This window comes from Sorex araneus, chromosome 6, assembly GCF_027595985.1.
Source record: "Sorex araneus isolate mSorAra2 chromosome 6, mSorAra2.pri, whole genome shotgun sequence".
Lineage (NCBI taxonomy): Eukaryota > Metazoa > Chordata > Mammalia > Eulipotyphla > Soricidae > Sorex > Sorex araneus.
Genome location: NC_073307.1, coordinates 74,662,718 through 74,687,035, shown reverse-complemented (window position 1 = coordinate 74,687,035; position 24,318 = coordinate 74,662,718). Strand labels below are relative to the sequence as shown.

Genomic DNA, 24,318 nt, shown 5'->3' with positions numbered 1-24,318 from the left:
TTTAGCAGTAAGAATTTCTTGGGTCAGAATAACAGTACAACAGGGTGGGCACTTCCCTTGAATGTGGCCGACCCGATTCCATCCCCAGCACCCCATAGGTCTCCTGAGCACCAATGGGAGTGATCCCTGAGCACTGCCAGTATGGCCCCCAAAATAGAATAGGAATTTCTGTCCTCAGTATAGACCCCACTTGGTACTTCAAAGATAAAATGGCCGGAATTATGGGATATATTCTGACAAGACATCTCACTATGAACACCAGTCTAATAAAACTAAGTCATTATTGCCAAAATTGTTACTCCAATCTTCATTTAAAACATCTTTCATTACCTGTAAGGTTACAGGTGAAAGCATAGATGTGTGTAAACATATGTATGTGAACAATCCTTTTCTTCTAACATTATTAAATTTTTTAAGCATTATATTGTAAGACACTCTACCTTTTATCCATTAGCTTCTGTTTACAAACGCAGTACCATTTTTAAAATAGTAATTAGTATGCCTCTTTAAGAAGTATAAATATATCTGCAGTCACTGAGGTATAAATAAAATTTTGAGGAATTACTGAAAACAAACATTATTTTGGCAGTTCTTTCTTTCCTTCTTTCTTAGTTTTGCAGTGATGGGATCGAACCCAGGACCTCACACATACAGTACTGCATAGCATACTCATCAGAGAGTTCATGTCAATTATTTTGCACAAAAGTGGGATCTGACTCTTATATGAAATGTGTATATGTGTTTTGTGAGTGTGTGAGTATATGTAGTGGTATTACCAAGAAAAAAAAAAGTAATGATTATGCTGTGAAGTCAATGAGGTGGTAAAATAAGGCTTAGGGCTGGGGCAAGTGCCCCACCACTGAGTGACACTCATAGCCCCTGAGAGCTTGTCTGAAGCAACGCTTTGACCACTTGCTCCATAGTTCTTAATGCCAGAAGCAGGGGGGAATCATGATATGGATATGTGTAAAAAGTGAATGAAGCTTTGTGTTCATAACAGGTCACGATAAAAATATTCATATTATTATTAAATATATCATACTTAATGTATCATTTCATGCAAAGATTCCTTTTTCCCTTCTTTTTTTTTTTTGAACAGAGCTTATTGAGTTTTGAGGCCACACCAAGCTGTGCTCAGGGCTTACTCCTGGCTCCGCGCTCAACGGTCACTCCTGACAAGCTCCATGGACCATATGGGGTGCCTGGTATTAAGTGTCCACAGTAAGTGCTTTACCAAGTGCTGTACTATCTCTCCAGCCCTCAGCTCAAAGTTTTCTATAAAGTATCATTCAGAAGGAATTCTCTCAAATTCACAGATTATTAATATTTTGAAGTGTAAGGGGCCAGAGAGAGAACCTGGCTGAGAAGGCACTTGCCTTGCATGCTGCCAACATGGCTCAACCCACAGCATCCCATATGGTGCCATCACTTGCACTGCCAACATGGTTAAAGCCCCAGCATGCCATATGCCATGCCTTGCCTTGAACACTGCCGACACGGTTCAACCCCCAGCACCCCATATGGTAAATCTCCACCCCTCCTCCTAACACAGCCAGAACTGATCTCTGAGCGCAGAACAAGAAGTCCTGCAGGTGTGACTCAAAAATACAAAAAATAAAGCGATTTTAGTGTGATGCTATTTCTATTGTTCTAACTAAGAACATTCAGAAACTTTAAAAATAATCACTGCCGTGTACAGATTCTTTTATTAGCTTACAGGAACTTTTACAGAAATTTTGTTATATTAAGAATCAACATCTAATTTGTCACCTAGTAGGCATATGTGTTATTCAGTTCTATGGGGAGAGTCAATTTTTTTTAAAATATCTCTTGTAACTTAATTGAAAATCCAGAAGGGAAAGAATAATTTCTAAAAAAGTTTTGTAAGAGAAAATTTTTTAAAAACATCTATATCCTAAGCTCTTTATTATCTACAAGTAACTTTAAAAATAAAAAATTGCATTTACCTACCTCATACTACAGAATCAATTTCTCTCTAAGTTACATAGCATTATGGAAAACCAACCCCTCAGAATAGAAAATTTCATAAGATGCATTAACTTAAAAATCTTTGCTTGAGTTGAACCTATTATTTGATTAGTTGAAATACTCACATGTGTGGGTTTTGAACTCCTGTAGGATTGGGATTCAGAGTAAACCTTGCTGTAGATTTGAAAGGTGGATTTGCAAAATTCAACTTCAATGCTTTGCGTTTACCTAAGAATGACAAATAAAAAGTAAAAGTTTCAAGTACTATAAAACAAGTACTATTCTAAGGGCATAAGAAATTCACATTAAAAGAAAGAAAAGCTTGCTTTTACTTCATATTTGCCAATATTTTGAAAGGCAACAAAGAACTTCTCAAAATTAAGAAAAAATTAAACTCAAATTATACAAAATTGTTTTTAAGCAGAAATCACCCTATATTGCAATATAACAAAACGCAGTGCTCAATGTTTTGGAGATAACATTTATTTAAAGATGCTATCCCTACTGCAAATTAAAATGCCACTGTTAACAATTTCAGCTCATTAAAAATGTACCTTTTCAGGTGCCTTTATTCAAAGTCATTTTACCTCAATTAAATATAAACAACTTCGTAAAGAGATCAAGACATTTCATAACCACAACATGCTTTTATGAAAACATCATGGTACTATGAGATTCAAGTTTGTAACACAGGGATTTGTGTTACCAAAAAAGTAATCCTTTATTTGGAGAAGTTTCTTCGGAATGAGAAGGGAAGAAATCTAAATGTTATATTACACAAATAAAATAAATACATTAGAAAAATCAAGTAACTCAGTAAACATTTAAAAAAATTATTTCAAGTATTTACACAAACAAATATATAACTTTTTTAAAACATAATGACTTATAAATTCAATTATGCCAAGTAATCATTGTTACAGGCTACATGCTATATATTTCTAATCTATACTTAAAAATATGTTCTAAAATACTATTTTGTAACATATTTTACTCACTGATCAGATTTCTTTATCAATAAATCTTATAAAATCTCTTCCTTAGGATTTAGTTACATAGATACTTAACACCTTTCCCTACTTAGCCCTTTGTGAATGGGAATGCCGCTAACTGCTACCCAACTCTGACCCACCACTGTACTCTAAAAGCCGGTACACCATTCTCTAGTCTCTAGGTCCAGAGATGGAGAAAAATTAGGTGTCGCACTGAATCAGATCAGTTTCACCCGTATCTGATTTAGGCTACTTTGCTGTTGAGGTTTAGGACTACTGACACCTAGATATGAGTTGATGCATAATGTAGCAAGGCTCCTGGAAGCATGATCTGGTACCACCCCACCAGAACCAGGAAAAAAAAAGTTTGGGGGATGTTAGAATAGGATGAATGTATTTTGCTGATGGAACAAGGCAAACTAAAGATTCTATTTTACTGAAAGGGTCTCCCAGAGAGAAATCAAATACAGCCCCTGAAGCCGATGACATTTAAGGATCTCTGAAACCATAAACCTGAATGAGCTCAATGGCCACAAATTCCTCAAGTAAAGCAGAAAGCCATTTGTTAAATTGGCCATTTGTGGAAAAAAAAAAAGCCATTTGTAAAATTACCTCACCTTGGGCCAGAGAGACATTGTGGGGAGAAAGTGCTCTCGCTGGGCCCTCCTCGGCACCAGACTGTGCCCTGCACGGCCAGGAACCGCTACTGAACAGAGCCAGGAACAGTTCTTAAGTGTCGCTCTGTGTGGCACAAAGTTCCACTCACTCCCCCGCAAAAAAACAAAATAAAATAAAATCACTCATCTCACCGTGATCTCTATAGAGCAAAAATTAATGGAAGGCTCCAATTTAATAACAATAACCATGCAAAGAATCACTGCGAAAATGAGCCAGATGAAACACCAAAATTGGAGACACCAAAATTTCTTCAAAAATTCAATTTTAGGGAATAGGTAACTTTTATAACAAAAAACAAATTATGATCTATTTTTGTGAAAACATGCACATATATTACACAGACATTACACGAGACATTCAGTATTGCTTTCACGTTTAAACAAACATGAAGCTGGGTTCATGACACTTACTGCAGGCACAAAGGAACGTCGGCAAAGAGCTGCAGCACAGACCGGCTCCCCGCCCACGCCAGGCTGCAGCCAAGGCGCCCCGGGGGCGGGCTTGTCCCTCCACCTGCTCCAAGCAACCCCCGTGGCAGAAACCTCCAGAACCCAGTCACCGCCATGCTCACAGTCAGTCGAAGCCCCCACACGAGACTGGACCCGCTGGAAAGCCCAGGTACGTGGGACTCTGTAGGTGTCCGGGCCTTGGGGCGGGGGAGGCCCCCCACCATCCCCCACCCGCCTCCCTCTGCTGGGCAGGCGCCCGCACCCTGCCTCTGGGCGCCAGCGCCAGGATCCAGACACTCACAGATGAATCTCGAGAGAGCAGCGTGCTGCAGGGATGCCGCGGGACCCCAAAATCACCATTCGGTTACAAAAAATAAGATCTAGCACCCTATGAGAAATTTAAGAATTCCAGAGTGCAAGGCCACAGAGCAGCCGTGTGACACCTCCCACAATTCTGCCACTTACATACCCAGAAGAGCACACCTCATCTGATGGGGTGGAAGGTGGACAAATATAGATAGATAGATATTAGCACACAAGACTCAAACTCTAACATGTCATGATCGCTAATACAGGGGCTAATGGCTCCAAGATGAGATACAACAATTTTCACACAGGAAACCATTTTGGATCATTTTCAGTCAATTACTCATAACAAGCAATGCAAAATAAATAATTTAGCATCTGTCTTTGGGGCAGGCTTGACTGGTGATGGGAAAACTTGAAATAATGGTGTTGGGGAGGTATAATGGCAGTGGGATTAGTGTTGAAATATTGCTATGGACAACTCTTTGAAAAGAAAAGAAAAAAATTTTAAAGACATTTACTGCATAATTAAGTAAAAAAGTGTAAAAATGTAAAAACTTATAAAATTATATTTTAATTTAGATTTAAATTGCAGTATATTAAAATCTAAACACTTTCTACTTCAAAAAATCTGTGACTATCTTGAAAACAGTTCAAGTATGTATTCATATCTTTCCCTGACAAAGGATACCAAATAATTTTATAAAAGCTCAGAAACTTCCTAAGAAGAGACAAAACAGCCTAAAGTAAGTCCCAGACAGTGAGGTAAGCACAGCTTACGTGGCCCATCCTCAGTATGCTGCACTCACCACCAACTCCAAGTTACACTCTGTTGAAGAGTCATCTCAAAATGAGCAGTTTAAGATTATAGTAAAATGATACTCAATTTAAGATTAACTTTAGGCAAACTAAAGGAAAAGGAATACCCTCAAGAAATCCATCTAAGTTGAGATCCATGAAAGGGTTTTAAAAAAAGCAGATTTTACAATTACTTCGTAGAAGCTATTTTTCACTATCCATGGGCATGAACTTTTGAAAAAAACATCTCTTTCCTCTCTAATACCAGAACCTCTACCACAACTGGTTCATCTCACCTTTTATTCCCTCAAAGGCCTCCAAAAGATCAAGCCCTTTAAAGGCAATCTGTCATCAAGTACTCAGACATGCTTAATGAGAAAAACCATAAATAAATAGAACATGAGCCAAAGTAGCTTGGTTTTTGTTTCTGTTTGTTTGCTTTCCAAAAGTCTGCCACAACTTCCACAGGGAGTAAAAGAAAGAAGAGATATTATAAATGGCCTGTGCAAATTTTCAGGAGTAAAATACTTGTATACAACTTAAAATTAAGAAAGATAATAATGCCCCCACTGGTGAAACATAATAATGCCCCCACTGGTGAAACTCACTAAATAATTCTTAACCAATCAAGAGAAAGACAGATAATTCAGAAACTCTGCTGCTGGGATTAGACGGGGAATCTGGTGGAGGGAAGCGAACGGTGTGACGTGATGCGTGCTAGACTCTGAAAACCTAAATCCCGGCATCAAACACCTCAACGACGTTATAACTCTGTGTCTCATGATGATCCAGTAAATTAAAGGGGGGAGGGGGACTGCAGCAACAGAACAGTGGGTGGGGGCTTGCCTTGCACACGGCCGATCTGGGTTTGATCCCAATACCCCACCTGGTTCCCCAGGCCTGCCAGGAGTGTTTCCTGAAAGCCAGGAGTAAGTCCCGAGCACCGCTGGGTGTGGTCCAACCAAAAAGTAAATAAGTAAATAATTTTAAAAAGAGAGACCTGTCATATAGATCAGGATAAAAATCAGGTATGAAAAAAGCACCTTAAATTGCTTGAAGCTCTTTCCTGTGAAAGAAGACTGTCTTTGTATACTTAACATCTAAATTCAATGTCTGTTCCCAAATGCTTATTAATCTGGGAACAAATTTTACATGAGGCCTCATAAACCAAACTACTCAAATGTAGGTTAAATTATCAAAAGTAATTTGCACCCAAAATATATGACTCATAAGAAAAATTTATCTCCGTTCCTAACATCAGGCTGAAAAGCACTGCCCCACCCCTTAAGGCAATATTACCTAACGTTTTTTCATTTTGTGGCTAATTTTAAATGAGGATGCTGTTTAACAACATTGGGAAAATTCACATCACAGCTGACCCAGAGCTAGCCTAGGTAGCTCTACAGTTTCAGGATCTTCTCGGTCACTGCAGTGACAATGCTACTAAATCAATTATTAGTTTCAAAGCCATGCCTTAACTTAACACTCAACACTATTTTAAACAACTTTTTAAAATTCTCTATATACAATTATTTTCTAGAGTTGTTAGAACAATTACTCCTAGACTTGGATCTTTGAGAATATACAGAACTGTGATTCTAAAAACAGGTATTTGACAAAGTATGTTGATTCTCATTGAGTTTTATGAATATCCCTTTCCTCTTATTCTGACAATATAGCAAGAGACTCAAAATATTGATGTTTGAAGGAAGGTGTCTTTCAGCCTTCTTTACTTTGAGCCAGGAAGAAAAAGAGCCCAGAGCATACTCCTTGTATTCGTCTCTAAAGTTTCCAAAATCAGAGAAATCAGTCTGGGCCTTTGTTTATACTGAGTCTCCAATGTATTATTTCTCATTCTCCTCAAACCTGTTCCCTTCATCAAATATAAGCAACTCTCTGTGCCAAATGTTTAACTATCTCGATTATTTTTAACTCTAACAAACATCTGTACTAAGTAACTAGAACAACACAGCAGTTCTACTAATGTTTATTGGGTTAAAATACAGATTGTTTTACTAATCAACATTCCACTATCATCTCATTAACCTAGTGAGCTTATTTTCTTTCATCACACCATAGAAAAGCAAGATCCTTTCATATACGTACGATCAGGGCTCCGGAGAGAGACATCAGAAGAAGAGAGGTTGGAAGAGAGATCAGTAAAAGATCGAAAGAGACCAGAGGAGAGATGACAGAGACAGAGAGAGGTCAGAAGAGACCAGAGGAGAGATGACAGAGACAGAGTCAGAGATAGAGAACAGACAGAAGAGAGCACAGCAGTACACACAGAAGCAGAGCATAAAGGAGGAGCCATCCCGATCCGGTCCATACACAGCAGCTTGAGAGCACCGAATGCGAGCAGAGAGAGAGAGAGAGAGAGCGCAGCCCCGAGAGCCAGCGAACACACATCACACCCTTCCATGCTTGTGTGCGCTTGTATATTTTTTACAAGGGACTAGTTCCATTTAACTAGGATTAATCCTACAATCCAAAGAGACTCATGGTCAAAGCACAACAGGATAAACTAATTATTTACAAACTTAGTAAATTGTGGTGAACCACAGATTCTGATTTATAATGCTGTACACCTGAAACTGACATAATGTTAAATGTCAGTGTAAAATGCCATGTTACTACTGATAAACATCACTGTCACTGTCATCCCATTGCTCATTGATTTGCTCGAGCAGGCACCAGTAACGTCTTCATTGTGAGACTTGTTGTTACTGTTTTGGGCATACTGAATATGCCACAGGGAGCTTGCCAGGCTCTGCCGTGTGGGCGAGATACTTTCGGTACCTTGCCGGGCTCTCCAAGAGGGGCAGAGGAATCGAACCCAGGTCGGCCGCATGCAAGGCAAACGCCCTACTGCTACGCTATGGCTCCTGCCGATAAACATAAAAAAAAAAAAAAAAGCATTTTAGGTATGTAGGAAATCATCCTCCTAACAAAAAGCCCAACTGGACAAAACACTTTTGGCCTTTCAGTATATAATTAGGCAGCAAATGTGTGCCCAGGAAAGGACTGAATAAAACTTTGTAAGGTCTTTTAGGTGTACTATAGGAAAAAATGTACTATAGGAAGACCTCTGGAACCCAGCCACAGCCATGCTCAAGGCCACTCTCCACACGTTTGGACAAGCCTCACGCATGAAGGAACCCTCAGAGGAACCCAGGTGTGTGGGACCCGGGGCTGAGATCTCCAAGGCTACTCGGATCAGGACTGGGCCTCTTCCACCCAGATTTCCCATTTCCCAGTAGCTAGGCTGTCACACCCAGAAACTGCCCCCAGAGCCATGTAATCCCATCAACAGCCAATATCCAGAGACTATAAAACCAAATTCCCGGAAGCACACGGCCACACAACATCCAATAACCTAGTTCTCCCTCTTGGAGAACCTGGTAAGCTACCCAGAGTTTACTGCCCTCACGGGAGAGCCTGGCAAGCTCCCCGTGGCGTATTCATATGCCAAATACAGTTAACAATGATGGGTCTCATTCCACTGACCTTGAAGAGCCTCCAATGTAGCACCGTTGGGAAGGACAAGTAAAGAGAGGCTGCTAAAAACTCAGGGCTAGAATGAATCAAGATGTTACTGGGCCCGCATGAGCAAATCATTGATCAACGGGATGACAGTGATACAGTGATACCTTATAAAATAAAAAAGTTTAAAAAGAAAAAGAAAATAGATCATTCTATTCTCACCACTACTAAGGGGCCAAAGAAGATTAACAGCAATCGGAATCAGACTCTCTTAATAAACCCTCACTTATGTAACAGGAGATCCCAACCAAATAAATAAAGAAGTGAGAACATGAGCTACAGCATGAGAGTTATTCATAGAATGCCTTTAAGAACTGAGTGTCTGGATTACGATTATTCAACTGGAGAAGAGGGAAGAGGGGTGGGAAGAAGAGAGAGAGAGAGAGAGAGAGAGAGAGAGAGAGAGAGTGTGTGTCTGTCTGTCTGTCTGTCTGTCTGTCTTAAATTCCCATTTCTCCTGTGACTCAAGTTCTTAATTCATTCTGAAAACACAGTAGTCAGTTTCTAAATGATCTGGAATCACTGGTTAAGAAATTAAGGACAGGGCAGAAGAAACAGTACAGTGGTTAAGCAGTTTGCCTTGCTTGCAAAAGTCAAGGGTTGATCCCCAGCACCCCAAAAGGTCCCCTTGCAGCCACACCAGGAATGACCCGAGTGCAGAGCGGAAGCAAGCACTGAGCACTACAAGGTATGGCCCAAATCCCCCTCCCCCCAAAAAAAACAAACCAAGACATGTATTATTATTCAACCACACAACTTTATATTCATACAAGTCCAAAAGTCAGAAAATAAAGTGGCAGGCAAAATTATTCCATTTCCTATTCTCTTTAAATAATACAGTGTGATGAATGTCCTGATGTATTTTTTGAGCTCAACAGAATAACAGATGTAAGATGTTACATTTGAAATTAGGAAAAATGAATAAACCTATAAATTCTATCCTAGACTTGTAATCTCTAGCAATCCAGGTATTAAGTGAGCTACTAGCAATAACTATTATATTGCCCTCTCCTTCTCATCTTTAATATGTGAGCAATTAAAAAAGAAATTCACCAAACTGTACTTGTAACTTCTGACCTCACCAATAAAACACTGTTATTCATCCATACAGCTAAGCACGTCAGAATCTTAAATTTGATTAAGAAAAAAAAATATGCAAATAACATTTTTTTTAAAACATCTTAAAACTTTTATGCATAGATCACTAGATTTGGAGGAAGGCCAATATAATATTCATATGAAGAAATATCAAAATTATATATGTGACTGTGTCATACAACAGAGACACAAGTGTAGCGGGACCAAGGAGATGAGACAGTCCAAGTCCTAAGTGCAATCCTGGACCCAACATGGACCCTGAGCACTGCCAGACCCAAGCACCATCTTTACACTCCTATGCGCAAACTTCATTAGGGGTGACCTGCCCCCCACTCCTCAGCCCTGCTGCAGGGCCAGGAGACCAACAAAAATTCATTTAAAAGGATAGAGGCTGTAGCGATAGCATGAGTAGGGCATTTGCCCTGCATGCAGCCAACCCAGGTTCGAATCCCAGCATCCCCTGAGCACTGCTAGGGATAATTCCTGAGTGCATGGGCCAGGAGTAACCCCTATGCATAGCCGGGTGTGATTCCCCCCCCCCCAAAAAAAAAACACCAAAAAAATAAATAAATAAAAGGTTAGGATACTGATATTAATGGAGAGTGTGGTGCCGGAACATTGTAGGCCTAAAACTGCATTAGTATTATTGTAAATTACAGTGTCTAGAATTTTTTAAGTAAATTATCTGACCTACCCACACACATATAAAAATAAATTTTCTAGATACTAAAGGGGCACAAAAATAATAAGGATAAACATGTAATCCTCTGATCTAGTAGTTTACATATCTATAAAATCAAAATTAAAAACATCCCCTTACTCAGCAACACTATTGTGAAGATAAACAATACACTTAAAATGCAATACCTGGCTTTGGAAAAAAAAAATGGTAACTATTCTTAGTCCACCATCTTAGACAGTCTCTTGCCCGAACGCCTGGCTGGGCTCCAGCTTCCGTCCCCACCCTGAGCAGAGCTCCCGGTGGTCTTCGGCCGAAGACCACCGGAACCTAGCTACAGCCATGCTGGAGGCCCCTCTCCACACGTTTGGACAGGCCTCATGCAGGAAGGTGCCGGCAGAGGAACCCAGGTGTGTGTAATCCCATCAACGGCCACATCCAGAGAGAGACTTAAAAGCAAGCTCTCAGAAGCTAAAGATATCTTTAGCCTACTTCTCCCTCTGGGAGAAACTGGCAATCTTCTGAGAGTTTCCTGCCCACATGGGACAGCCTTGCAAGCTTCCCATGGTGTATTCATATGCGAAATCCAGTAACAAGCTGGATCTCATTCCCCTGACCCTGAAGAGCCCCCAGTGCAACATAGTTAGGAGGGTCGAGTCAAGATGGACTTCTAAGATCTCAGGGAAAGGACGAAATGAGATGTTACTGGGCCCGCCTGAGAAATCGGTGATTAATGGGATTTCATGATTCGTGAACTATTCTAAGTATTAATCATATTAAAATCAAATGGAAATATTAACTTTAAAAAATATTTTAAAAACTGGAGTTTGATAACTTTAAACCAACAATACATATGAATAATATGGAAATAAAGAATTCGACTTGCTTTGTAGATTCATTTTAAATGCTATCCTCTAAAAATCCTTATTCCTATCTAAATCCAACTTGAAAATTATATACTCAATAAGAAATTAGAGAAGCCCAAGGTAAACAGAGTCAATCTACTTAATTTTGAGATTCCTCTTTATGACTTACTTATGGTCAAGTGTTTTCACCCCTCTGCCTCAGTTCTATTTTTTCTAAATATAAAGACCATGAACAAAGACATCACTAGTACACAGCTTCAACCACACTATCATGGCAGGTCTAATTATCAGGTGTCTTGAGATATGAGGCAGAAAGGTGCTGAACTAATGCCAAGATTCCTAAATGCTACAAATCTTCCTTATCTGACAAATTTTGGCCTCAGAAGCTCTGCTCACAAAATAAAAAACGGAATTACCCCATTCTAGTCGTCCCTGCCCTCTGGCAGATGGTTCGCACCCCTCTCTAGAACAAATGTGTTTTAAATTCAAAGATTTTAAACAGATTCCAGGATTCTGTTATTCCTCGCAGTTCCTGTGTGTACCACACAGAAGACAGAAGAACTACTAGCAGACTGTTTGATTTGCAGATATCAGCTAAAGCAATATAAGTATTTTGCTTGTTGTAGACTATGTTTTATGTTGAGGCCCTTGTTTGAATAACAAGTCTCTACAGAAAGAAGTTGAAAGCTTAAAAGCTCTAAATTATCTTTGAATAAAGTGAATTTATCATTACTGTGTGTGTGTTTTACAGGACCCAAACTTCCTCTTAAAGTTGATCACCCAACGAAGAAAACTAAAATAAATAAAATAAATTCTGTTTTTGTAATTTTGGAGCCATACACAGCAGCACTCAGGGCTTTACTCCTGGCTTTGTGCTCAAGGACCATTCCCGGCGGTGCTCAGGAGACCAAAGATGGTGTCAGGAATCAAACCCAGGTTGGCCACCAGCAATGTAAGCACCTAGCTACACTATATATACAGCCCAGAAAAATTAAAATTTTAACCTATCAAAAATGAAAGGGTGAGTCTATCAAGTTTCACTCTTTAAAATACAGAGAATGCCCTGATAAATCCTTCCAAACAGTAAACATTCATAATTGAATCTTCACTCTCTGCTACAGCTTTCCATGACTTGAACTGTGATAGCCCCTTTATGATCATTATGCAAAATGCAATCATTTATGTTTCATTATTTTAATTATGTAAAATGTATTAGTTGCTGCTCGACCTCTTATAGCCCAGTTCTCCCTCTCGGAGAACCTGGCAAGGTACCGAAAGCATCCTGCCCGCACGGCAAAGCCTGGCAAGCCCTCAGTGGCGTATTCGATAAGCCAAATACAGTAACAATGATGGGTCTCATTCCCCTGACCCTGAAAGAGCCTCCAATGCAACACCGCTGGGAAGAACGAGTAAAGAGAGGCTGCTAAAATCTCAGGGCTAGGACAAATGGAGACATTACTGGCGCCCGCTCAAATCAATGATAAATGGTTTTGATACAATGATACAGTGATACAGTGAAAATGTATTAAGGGACTCTAAATGTTGCAGTAAATTCTATACATCACTTTTGAGATAGCAGCTATTAAAACCAATGTTAGCAGTGTCTTTTGTCAGATTCAGATTCAGTTGTCTATTAACAAATGGAATTCCTCCAGATAAAGTAGTCAGGTCTCAAAGAGTACAAACTCCTCAAAAATACCCAGAGAGACAAATAATTCAGAAAGACACTATAGGATTACCACCGAAACACATGTCAAGGCTTTATTGAAATAAGCTTAAATGCTTATCCTCAGTCACACAGACAGAATCAGATTCTACTGAGCAGGACCTTAGCTTTGCATCTCCATAGTACCAAGTTCTCTGAGAGGCAGAAAGGAAACACCTCTGTCTGAACTCCTAAGCCCTCGCAGAACAAACTACCTTCTGCCGTGGCAGGAGCTAGGGAGGAAGAAGACACAGGAGAACCATTCCCAGAGATGCGACTTAGAGGATACAAACAAGCCCCTTCAGGGAACAAGAGGAGGGCCGAGGCGATCGCTGCCAATGTGGGCTACACCAGAGAGAGCCCCTGTGTTCAACTACGGTTGACCACGGACCCTGATGGCCACCAGGCCCTCTGAGTACTGCTTAGGAGCACATCCTCCCCTGAAAAAAAAAATAAGACAAATAAACCACTAATGTGGAAGAAAATTATCAAAATTTTCAAAATTTGATAATTTACCAAAATTATCAAAATTATCAAGGGGCTTGAGCAATAGCAGAGTGCATAGAGTGCAGAGGGCGTTTGCCTTGCATGCAGCCAACTCGGGTTCAATTCCCAGCATCCCATATGGTGGATGGGATTCCTGAGTGCGAGCCTAAAAGCTAAAAAAACAACCATCCCTTCACCAGTGCCCATATCCCACCACCAAAGACAAAAAAAAAAAAAGTTAAAATTCAATTATTTTCAATTGAATTTTAATTTTTTTAAATTGTCCCACAAAGTTCTCACGGAGAGACGTGAACTAGAAAGTGCATGTTGCTCAACTCCACAAACTCCTTTTCAGTGTGGGGAGAGACTGCTGTGCTTAGGGGACCAGGGCCAGTCCTGATGATGCACTCTGCGGTGACCAGGGCTCTACCAAAGAGTGTCTGGAGTCAAATCCAGGGTCTCAGGTGCCCTTTAAGCTGTCTCTCCAGTCCTCGAAATCTCCCATGCAGAACAGTCAGAGATACAACTATGGGCAGGGCACTGGCTCTGCACACAGCTGACCCCCAGCTTTTCATATGGTTCCCCAAGCCCACCAGGAGTAAACCCTAGGCACTGGCAGGTGTAGCCCCAAAACCAAGAGTAGAAAAGAAAAGTCAAGAATGATGTCTTCCTCCAGTGAGCAGTGTCAGAGAAACAGAAACATACTTCTGCTTGTTAGACCTCTAAGAATTCCCACGAAGCTCTTTAAGGGCTCCCCCAAACCACATTGCTGTCTGACCACGTAAAAATAATATTAGAATTTCTTTTTTCAATATATGTACATTAAACAACCCAAGTGCCCAATGACAGATGAGTGAATGAAGAGTTGTGATGTCACAGTCACAATGAAGAATGAAATCATCAAGTCTGCTGCAAGCTGGGTGGAACTGAACAGTGTGCTAGTAGGCAGAACCAGAAACAGAAGGGAAAATACCAGAAAACACCTATGCTGTCACTTAGGAGTGAGATAAAGAACACCAAGACAGGGAACCAGAGGCATCAAATGTGGAAAAATCCTTAGCCCTAAAAGTCTAAAAAGTAAGAATGCTAAGGATGAACCTCCTTAAAAGAGGATAAAGAGGTAGGCTGGTGGTAACATAAGGACATTCATTGGTCAGGGGCACTGGACACTTTAGTGGTATAGAGGTGGGATTGAAAAAAGCCAGTAAGAGCTGACACCCTATAACCCAAACTGTAATAATTAAGATTTTTAAATGAGTTTACTAAAGGAGTAGGACTGAAAGGAAGGTGCTGGTGTAAGGAAAAAGGATGTTGGTGTAAGGACAAAGGAGTAGTTTTGGAGCTGGAATATTGTATGCCCAAAACTCTATTAACAGCACTATTAGTCATAATGGCTAAATAAAAACTTTCAAAAGAAAGAAAAATCTAAACTAAATGATTCTTACTTCAAATTTGCCACGTATCTTATCTAGCTGGGCAAAGCACAAAACATGCAACTAGCTGTCAAGAAAAGTCACAAAGCCTGTTCCGGCTTTCATTAATATATCAGAATATAGACAGTAGCTTCCAGATGAACTTACTGTCCAGCCACTAAGACACATCACACAACAGGTATTTTCAGAAAAGTTGACATGAGCCCCATCAAAAAATCAAAGTGTGAACTGGTCTTAGATCACAGTGGCCTTTTCTGTTTGGCAGATAGCACAGTATCCTATCATGACCACTTCAACTTCCAACTCCAATAAATTTGGAGTACACTAATCAAATTTCCTTACAACCAATACCTTTTAAATCAGTGCTTCAAATGTTTTGATACGTACTATGATGTTTTTAAAAAGACCATCTGCACAACACAAGGAAGAAAAATGAAGCTGTTCTTAGGTGAAGGCTTAGAAGAACTTGGGGGTTCTGAATAGCTCCAAGGCATAGGGCTAAGATTTACATTTCACCTGACAGGTAATACACAGTACCCAAACTGTACCAAAAGCAACTCTTCTGACTCATCCTTCTAAAAAAAATGTATTTAAAGTAAAATAAAATAAAATAAAAAATGTATTTAAAATCTGTCAGCCATTTAACAAAGTCACATTTTTTAGAAAATAAATTTTACCCATCTTTCCATTATCTGCTCATTAAAACAATATGAAATGAGGCAAAAAGATAGGGCAGTGATTAAGACCATAAAACATCTGCCTTGCATGAGCTGAAGTGGGTTCAATACCCAGTAGAATTCAATCCCCAGGGACCATATGATCCCCTAACCCTGTCAGGAGTGATCCCTGAGTACAGAGCCAAGAGAAGTCAGGTATGACACAAAACAAACAAACATACACACACACACACACACATGCGTGTGTGTATTTATAATAGGAATTCTTCTAACTCTTCTTGCTAATTATGAATTAACTCCTTACATGAGCTTCTTTTACAAGTACATTGGAATAAAAAAAAATAAGGAAATTTAATATATTCTTTTGAGGGGCTGGAGCAATAGCACAGTGGGTAGGGCATTTGCCTTGCATGCAGCAGACCCAGGTTAGATTCCTTCATCCCTCTTGGAGAGCCGGCAAGCTACTGAGAGTAACTCCCCTGCACGGCAGAGCCTGGCAAGCTACCTGTGGCATTTTTGATATGCCAGAAACAGTAACAACAGGTCTCACAATAGAGACGTTACTGTTCCAGCTCGAACAAATCAATGAGCAATGGGATGACGGTGATACAGTGAGGGACAGCAGAGATTTGGAGCCACAGCCCCTCTATTATCTCCTGGTCCCTTCAACATAATCTTGAAAACAACCCTAGGAGACTAGGTGTATTGATTATTTTACCAAAAGTCAGACAAAATGACTGTAGCCAAAATGATACTGGGCACAATTCTTCCTAGGTAACTGAAGATAAGACTCCCTCAAAACCTTGAAGGTAGTTTTGCTACAATGTCTGATACAACAACATGTTTGGTATATATCTCCCACAGAAGACTTATTTAAATTCCTGGTAGAGCTCTTCAAAATCTCAATTTCTCTGTATTACAAAGTCCAGTGATAGCCCAGCGGGTAAGGCATTTGCCTTGCACGCGGCCGACCTGGGATTGATTCCTCTGCCCCTCTCGGTGCCCGGCAAGCTACCGAGAGTATCTCGCCCGCAAGGCAGAGCCTGGCAAGCTACCTCTGGTGTATTCGATATGCCAAAAACAGTAACAAGTCTCAGAATGGAAACATTACTGATGCCTGCTCAAGCAAGTCAATGAACAATGGGACGACAGTGCTACAAAGTGGTGGTAATTAAAATAGTAGGGTATAGAAAGGAAAACAGAATGCAAAGCAAAGGAATACAGTTGAATATCCTGACAGTGACCCTCAATAATGTGCTCCCTTAATCTTTGATAAAGGAGAAGAAAATATGAAGTGGACCAAGAAAAGTCTCTTCAACAAGCAGTGCTGGGAAAACAGGGCAGCTACATGCAGGAAAATGAACTCTGACCTCTTTCTAACACAAAGCACAAAAGTCAGATCAAACTCAATTAAAGACCTCAATATCAGACCTGAATCTATGAGGTACATAGAGGAAAACACAGGCAGAACCCTCCATGACACTAAAGCTAGAGGCATCTTCTAAGATGAAACATCACTGACCAAGCAAGTGGAAGCAAAGATAGGGACTACGTGAAATTAAGACGCTTCTGTGCTATTTTATATTCCACAAACGAGTGCAGTCATTCTGTCCCTGTCTTTCTGACTCATTTCACTTAGCATGATACTCTCCATGACCATCCGTTTATAAGGAAATTTCATAACTTCATCTTTTCTTATAGCTGCCAGTATTCCATAGTGTAGATGGGTGTTTGATTGTATGACTGAAACTCAAACAAGAAAATTTTGTAACCGTGTCTCATGCTGATTCAATTAAAAAAAGAAGAAGCAGCTTCTCTGTGCCTCAAAAGAAATGGTGACCATGATACAAAGACAGTCTGTGGAATGGGAAAAATTATTTATGCAATACCCATCTACTAAGGGGCTAGTATCAAAGATATATAAGATACTGGTAGAACTTTACAAGGAAAAAAACATCCAACCCCATTAAAAAATGAGGAGGAGGGGCTGGAGCAATAATAGTACAGCGGGTAGGGCGTTTGCCTTGCACGCGGCCGATCCAGGTTCGATTCCCAGCATCCCATATGGTCCTCTGAGCACTGCCAGGTGATTCCTGAGTGCAGAGCCAGGAGTAACCCCAGTGCATTGCCAGGTGTGACCCAAAAAGAAAAAACATAAATAATAAAAATAAAAATAAACAAAAAAATTAAAAATGAGGAGGAGAAATGAACAGAAACCTCCTCAAAGAAGAAATACAAATGACCAAAAGATACATGAAAAAATGCTCTTCATCACTAATCATCAGGGAGATGTAAATCAAAATAACAATGAGATATCATCTCTTGCCACAGAGACTGGCACACATCAAAAAGAACAAGAACAACCAGTACTGGCATGGATGCAGGGAGAAAGGGACTCTCCTTCATTGTTGATGGCAAATGCTGCCTGGTTCAGCCCTTTTGAAAAACAATATGAGCATTCTCAAAAAAACTAGAAATTGAGCGACTGGAGCTATAGCACAATGGGTAGGGCATTTGCCTTGCACTCGGCCACTCCGGGTTCGATTCCCAGCATCCCATATGGTCCCCTGGGCACCACCAGGGGTAATTCCTGAGTGCAGAGCCGGGAATGACCTCTGTGCAGGTTCAACCCAAAAAAAAAAAAACCCTAGAAATTGAGCTCCCATTTGACCCAGCAATACCACTTCTGAAAATAAACCCTGGGGGCCCAAATGCACACAGTAGAAATACCATCTGCACTCGTATGTTCATTGCAGCACTATTTACAATAGCCAGAACCCGAAAACAACCCGAGTGTCTGAGAACAGATGAACGGATATAGAAACTATGGTACATCTACAGAAAAGAATACTATGCAGCTGTTAGAAAAGATGAAGTCATGAAATTTGCTTAAAAGTGGATGGACATTAGAGAATATCATGCTAAGTGAAACGAGTCAGAAAGAGAGGAACGGACATAGAATGACTGCACTCATTTGTGGGATATTAAAAAAAAAAATAGAAGGAGACTAATACCTAAGGACAGTAGAAACAAGAGCCGTGGGACTGACCCATGTCTGGAAGCTACAGGTGGAGAGGGGAGGGCAGCTAGAACAGAGAAGCCCACGATGATAGTGATCGCTGGAAATGATCACTCCAGACAAGAACTGAGTACTGAAATTCAGTAAAGGGATAAACATAACCTTTCAGTACCTGTATCGCAAACCATAATGCCCAAGGAAAAGAGAGAAAGAGCATGCGCACGACAGAGTGTGTGTGAGAGACAGACAGACAGACAGAATGTCCACCACAGAGGCGGGCTGCAGAGAGGCGGGGAGCTGGGAGGGGACTGTCAGGAGATGCGTAAATGAATTGTTCCTGGGGGCGGGAACTGGAGGGAAACTGGGTGGGGACACTGGTGTGGGAAACGTACACTGGTGATGTGATGGGTGTTGGAACATTGTATGACTGACACCCAATCGTGAACAACTTGTAACTGTGGAGCTCATGGTTATTCAATAAAAAAATTAAATGAAAAACACGTTTCCTAAGTGGTAGCAATCTTTATTATCAAGACTGTAACAAGGCCCTTTCAACCACATCTGACTTTACGCCACTAAAGTGAGGCGTCTGGGGAGGGGAAGTGACACGCGTAACTTCAAGGTGACAGATGGTTTTTCAGAAAAACTAATTTTCTGAAGTAAAACTAATTGTGAGGCTGAAGTTTGGCTCAGCTGCTGAAAAGTTTGAGATCATGAGTTCAATCCCTGGCTGATAACCAGCAAGTGCAACAATCAGAAAGTATGTAAGCACTAGTTTCCCTGAGCACGACTAAGGGAGCAAGTGTGTCAGTCTAGCACCTCGACGAGCACGAAATCTACACATGCACCTGAGCCAACAGCGCGAGCACCACCGACCACCACAGTAACAGCAAAAGAAGGAAGGAGAAAACCTTTCACTTCCAGTGAAGGAGGGAAAAAATCCAATGCGTAAAGAATTCCCGTTTATCAGGCACATAAGGGAGGAGGTGCCAGCAGCTGGCCCGCTCAGCAACGGTCAGCGTTAATCGTACCTTCAATAAAACCTCCATAAAAACCCTAAAAAAAGTTCAAGCAGCTTTTTGGATAATGAAGACGTGTTAGTGCTAAGATGATGGTACATCCAGGTGAGGCATAAGTCACCTCTCTGTACGCAGCTCTTCCATATGACCATTCCTAAATTGCATTCTTCAGAATAAACTGTAAATGCTTTTTCCACATTCTGTGGACTAAATGACTGAGCCAACGTGGATGGGGGATGGTCACAGATAGTCACAGCTGCCCTCAGACAACAGAAAGGTGGGCAGCGTGGGCACCCCACTGCAGCTCAGCTAAAGCAGAAGTAGACTGTGTAACAGAACCCTCGCAGCTTAGGAGCAGGTCTGGTCCAGGAACTTGAGGAACTGCTTTAAAAAAAAAGTTTTTTTAAAAACTCAATCTTTACCAGGATTCTGCTCAAGTCTTTACATGATGGAAAAGAATTTCCAAAAATTCTTACAAAATTCTTACAAAAATTCAACAACTCATCAAAAAGATCATACAACATGACCAAGTGGGATTCACCCCGGGGATGCGAGGATGGGTTAACATCCGGAAATCAATCAACATAATCCATCATATGAACAAAAGAAAAGATAAAAATCATATAATCATATCAACAGATGCAGAGAAAGCATTTGACAAGATTCAGCACCCCTTTATGATGAAAACTCTCGCCAAAATGGGTATAGAAGGGACCTTCCTCAATATAGTCAAAGCCATTTATCACAAGCCTACGGCACGCATCATCCTCAATGGGGAAAAATTGAGAGCCTTCACTCTGAGAACAAGGACGAGACAAGGATGCCCACTCTCTCCACTTCTGTTCAATATAATACTGGAAGTACTTGCAATAGCAATTAGGCAAGAAAAAAATATTAAGGGCATTCAGGTAGGAAAGGAAGAAATCAAACTCTCACTATTCGCAGATTGTATGATACTATACTTAGAGAACCCTAAAACCTCTACCAAGAGACTCCTAGAAACAATAGACTCATATAGTAAAGCTGCAGGCTATAAAATCAATACCCAAAAATCCATGGCTTTCCTATATGCAAATAATGAGAGAGAAGAAAGTGAAATGATAAAAGCAACCCCATTCACAATTGTGCCTCAAAAAATCAAGTACCTCAGAATCAGCTTAACTAAGGAGGTAAAGGACTTGTATAATGAAAACTACAAAACACTACTTCAGGAAATAAGAGAGGACATGAGGAAATGGAAAGACATCCCCTACTCATGGATTGGAAGAATTAATATTGTCAAAATGGCAATAACCCCCAAAGCATTGTACAAATTCAATGCGATCCCTATAGGGATACTTTTGACATTCTTCAAAGAAATGGAGCAAGTTCTCCTGAAATTCATATGGAACAATAAGCCCCCATGAATAGCTAAAGCGATTCTTGGGAAAAAGAAAATGGGAGGAATCAACCTCCCCAACTTCCATCTCTACTACAAAGCGGTAGTCATTAAAACAGCATGGTACTGGAACAAAAGGCAGAGCTGCAGACCAATGGAACAAGGTTGAATACTCTGACACACACCCTCAAATATACGATCATCTAATCTTTGATAAGGGAGCAAGAAATGTGAAGTGGTGCAAGGAAAGCATGTTTAACAAACTGTGCTGGCAAAACTGGACAGCTACATGCAAAAAAATGGGCTTAGACCTCCACCTATCACCATGTACAAAAGTCAGATCAAAATGGATTAAAGACCTCAACATCAGACCAGAATCCCTAAGGTACATTGAAGACAAGGTCGGCAAAACCCTCTATGACATTTGAAACCAACGATACCTTCAAAGCTGGCACACCACTAGCTAAGCAAGTGAAAACAAAGATAAATAAATGGGACTATCTCAAACTAAGAAGTTTCTGCACCTCAAAAGAAACAGTGGCCAAAATACAAAGGCAATCTACAGAATGGGAAAGGATATTTACGCAGTATCCATCTGATAAAGGATTGATAACAAGGATATACTGGTTGAACTCCACAAGAAGAAAACTGCCAACCCGATCAAAAAATGGGGTGATGAAATGAACAGAAACTTTCCCAAAGAAGAAATCCAAGTGGCTGAGAGGCACATGAGAAAATGTTCAACATCACTAATCATTAGGGAGATGCAGATCAAAACAACAATGAGATATCATCTCACACCACAGAGACTGGCCCACAGACCAAAAAACAAAAGCAACCGGTGTTGGCGTGGATGCGGGGAGAAAGGGACTCTCCTTCATTGCTGGTGGGAATGCCGACTGGTCCAGCCCTTTTGGAAAACAATATGGACATTTCTCAAAAAATTAAGAATTGAGCTTCCATTTGACCCAGCAATACCACCCCTGGGAATATATCCCGGAGAGGCAAAAAGGTATAGTAGAGATGGCATCTGCATTTCTATGTTCATTGCAGCACTGTTTACAATAGCCACAATCTGGAAAAAAACAGAGTGCCCAAAAATAAATGACTGGTTGAAGAAACTTTGGAATACTATGTAGCTTTCAGAAAACATGAAGTCATGAAATTTGCATATAAGTAGATCAACATGGAAAGTATCATGCTGAGTGAAATGAGTCAGAAAGAAAGAGACAGACATAGAAAGACTGCACTCATATGTGGAATATAAAGTAGCTGAGAGGTACAAGCTTGCATGGATGTAATTTCTGGAAGATATTTCTTTGGACTTAGTTACTTAAATACTAAAATACAGAAATCCAAAACCGTGCGGCTGCTAGTGCAGCCACTCGACCTCATATCTCTTCATTCTCGGCAATGGAAAACAAATTATCAAATGCTTCCTTTTCAGCAGGTTGACTTTAAGGGGAAGAAAATCCAAACAATAATAGTGAGTTTTTTGCTGAAATATTGAATGTAATCAAAGTAAAGTGAAAGTGAAATTTATCAGTTACGCGGGGTGGGGGGCTGGGGAGGGTGGGGGAGGGGTGGAGCTATACTGTGACTCTTGGTGGTGGAATATGTGCACTGGTGAAGGGATGGGTATTCGAGCATTGTATGACTGAGACTTAAACCTGAAAGCTTTGTAACTTTCCACATAGTGATTCAATAAAAGAATAATTTAATAAAAAAAGACAAAAAGAAGAAAATATGTTTTATTTAGCAAGTATGAGAGGCAAGATAAGAGAAGGAAAAGGAAATCCGAAAAAGAAAAGGCAAGGAATTATATACATAAGTTGGAATGTGGGAAGCTGCAGGCAGCATGGTGCTACTCTGCAATGTCAGTGTTGCAGGGCATTTGCAAACTGCGCTAGCTTCGAGCACAGACACGAGCCCTCAGCAGAACAGTGTCAAGGAAAAAGGAGTTGGAGCCATGATGATCTTCTGCAGTTAGGAGTTTCATCGGGGATTAGACGAATTGTCTCCTGACAGAGTCCAGTAACTGAGTAACTGAGTCTCAGCTGGGTTCCCAGACTGGGTCTCCGAATCCGGAGTCCCAGGACTAGCTCATCTGAATCTTGAGCCTGGAACTATGGGGCTCTGGCAAAACAACACTTTCACACTACATCTTCCTTTTATTGCTACATGAAACTCATTGCCAGGAGACCCATAACAACCTGGCTGCCTCCCCAGTTACCGATTTGTGGAACCTGATGCTAATTCCAAATGGAAAGTATCAGAATTGCATTGAATTATTGGATATTCAAATGGTTTCAAAGAAATATAGTAGTGGCTGGTGTCAGAAAATAACACCTTAGTGTCAAATTCTGAGACCCTAAAAAGAAATGGAAATTGAGGACCAGAGAGAGAGCAACAGGGTGGCACTTGCTTTACATACAGCCAAACCCCAGCCAATCCCCACACCAACACTGCCAGTGTGATCCCTCAGCACAGGAGTATGCCCTGAGCACCACCAGGTATGGCCCCAAAATCGAAAGAAATATAAATTTAGATTTCCTAAAGGTGATCATAGTTATGCAAGGTCAATTTTAAGAAATAAAATTTATCTCTATTAATATTTGCAATTTATTTTTAATATCTGAATATAAACAAGATTTTAGAATTTCAATCAGGAAAGGTATCACTGTAGGAGAGATGGGGAGAAAGAGAGAAGAGAAAGGAGACACGAGGACAATGGTGGGGGACACTGACATGTTGGCATGTTTCACACACGGAACCCTGAGCTATCAACACTGTAAGTCACAGTGCAGAACAACAAAACATTCTTACATTTAGTTGAAGATAAACTGGAAAGATGTGCCCTATATTTTTATTTCTACTTTTATATTGATAGATCAATAGTCAATAGATAAACTGCTGATATATTATCCAAGATTATCAACTCAGTAGTTATTCAAGACAGATTCTTTAAGTTATTCAAGGACAGATTCCTTACATGAAAGTTATTCAATGACAGATTCTTTACGTGAAAGACTTAGAGCAAAGAGTGGCAGTATATGATCAAAGCATGCCAGTTCAGAAAAACCAGGGGGTCAGCTTCTCTTCTGTTCTAACCCTAACCCTAGCAGATCGTAGTTGACATTTATCCAACCTAACTTCTTTAAATTTTACTGATCATTATATGGAGTGGTCGGCAATCTGCACTC

The 24,318-nt window shown here is 40.4% G+C and overlaps 1 protein-coding gene across 3 annotated transcripts in view; it reads right to left on the bottom strand.

The window, feature by feature from the left end:
- MAP2K4 (mitogen-activated protein kinase kinase 4) overlaps positions 1 to 24,318 on the bottom strand; it is a 180,180-nt gene that overhangs the window by 121,885 nt on the left and 33,977 nt on the right. For all 3 annotated transcript variants that reach the window (XM_055141645.1, XM_055141646.1, XM_055141647.1), the window contains one exon: positions 2,115 to 2,217. In XM_055141645.1, coding sequence (XP_054997620.1) covers positions 2,115 to 2,217 — 103 coding nt within the window. The remainder of the gene's footprint in view (positions 1 to 2,114; positions 2,218 to 24,318) is intronic.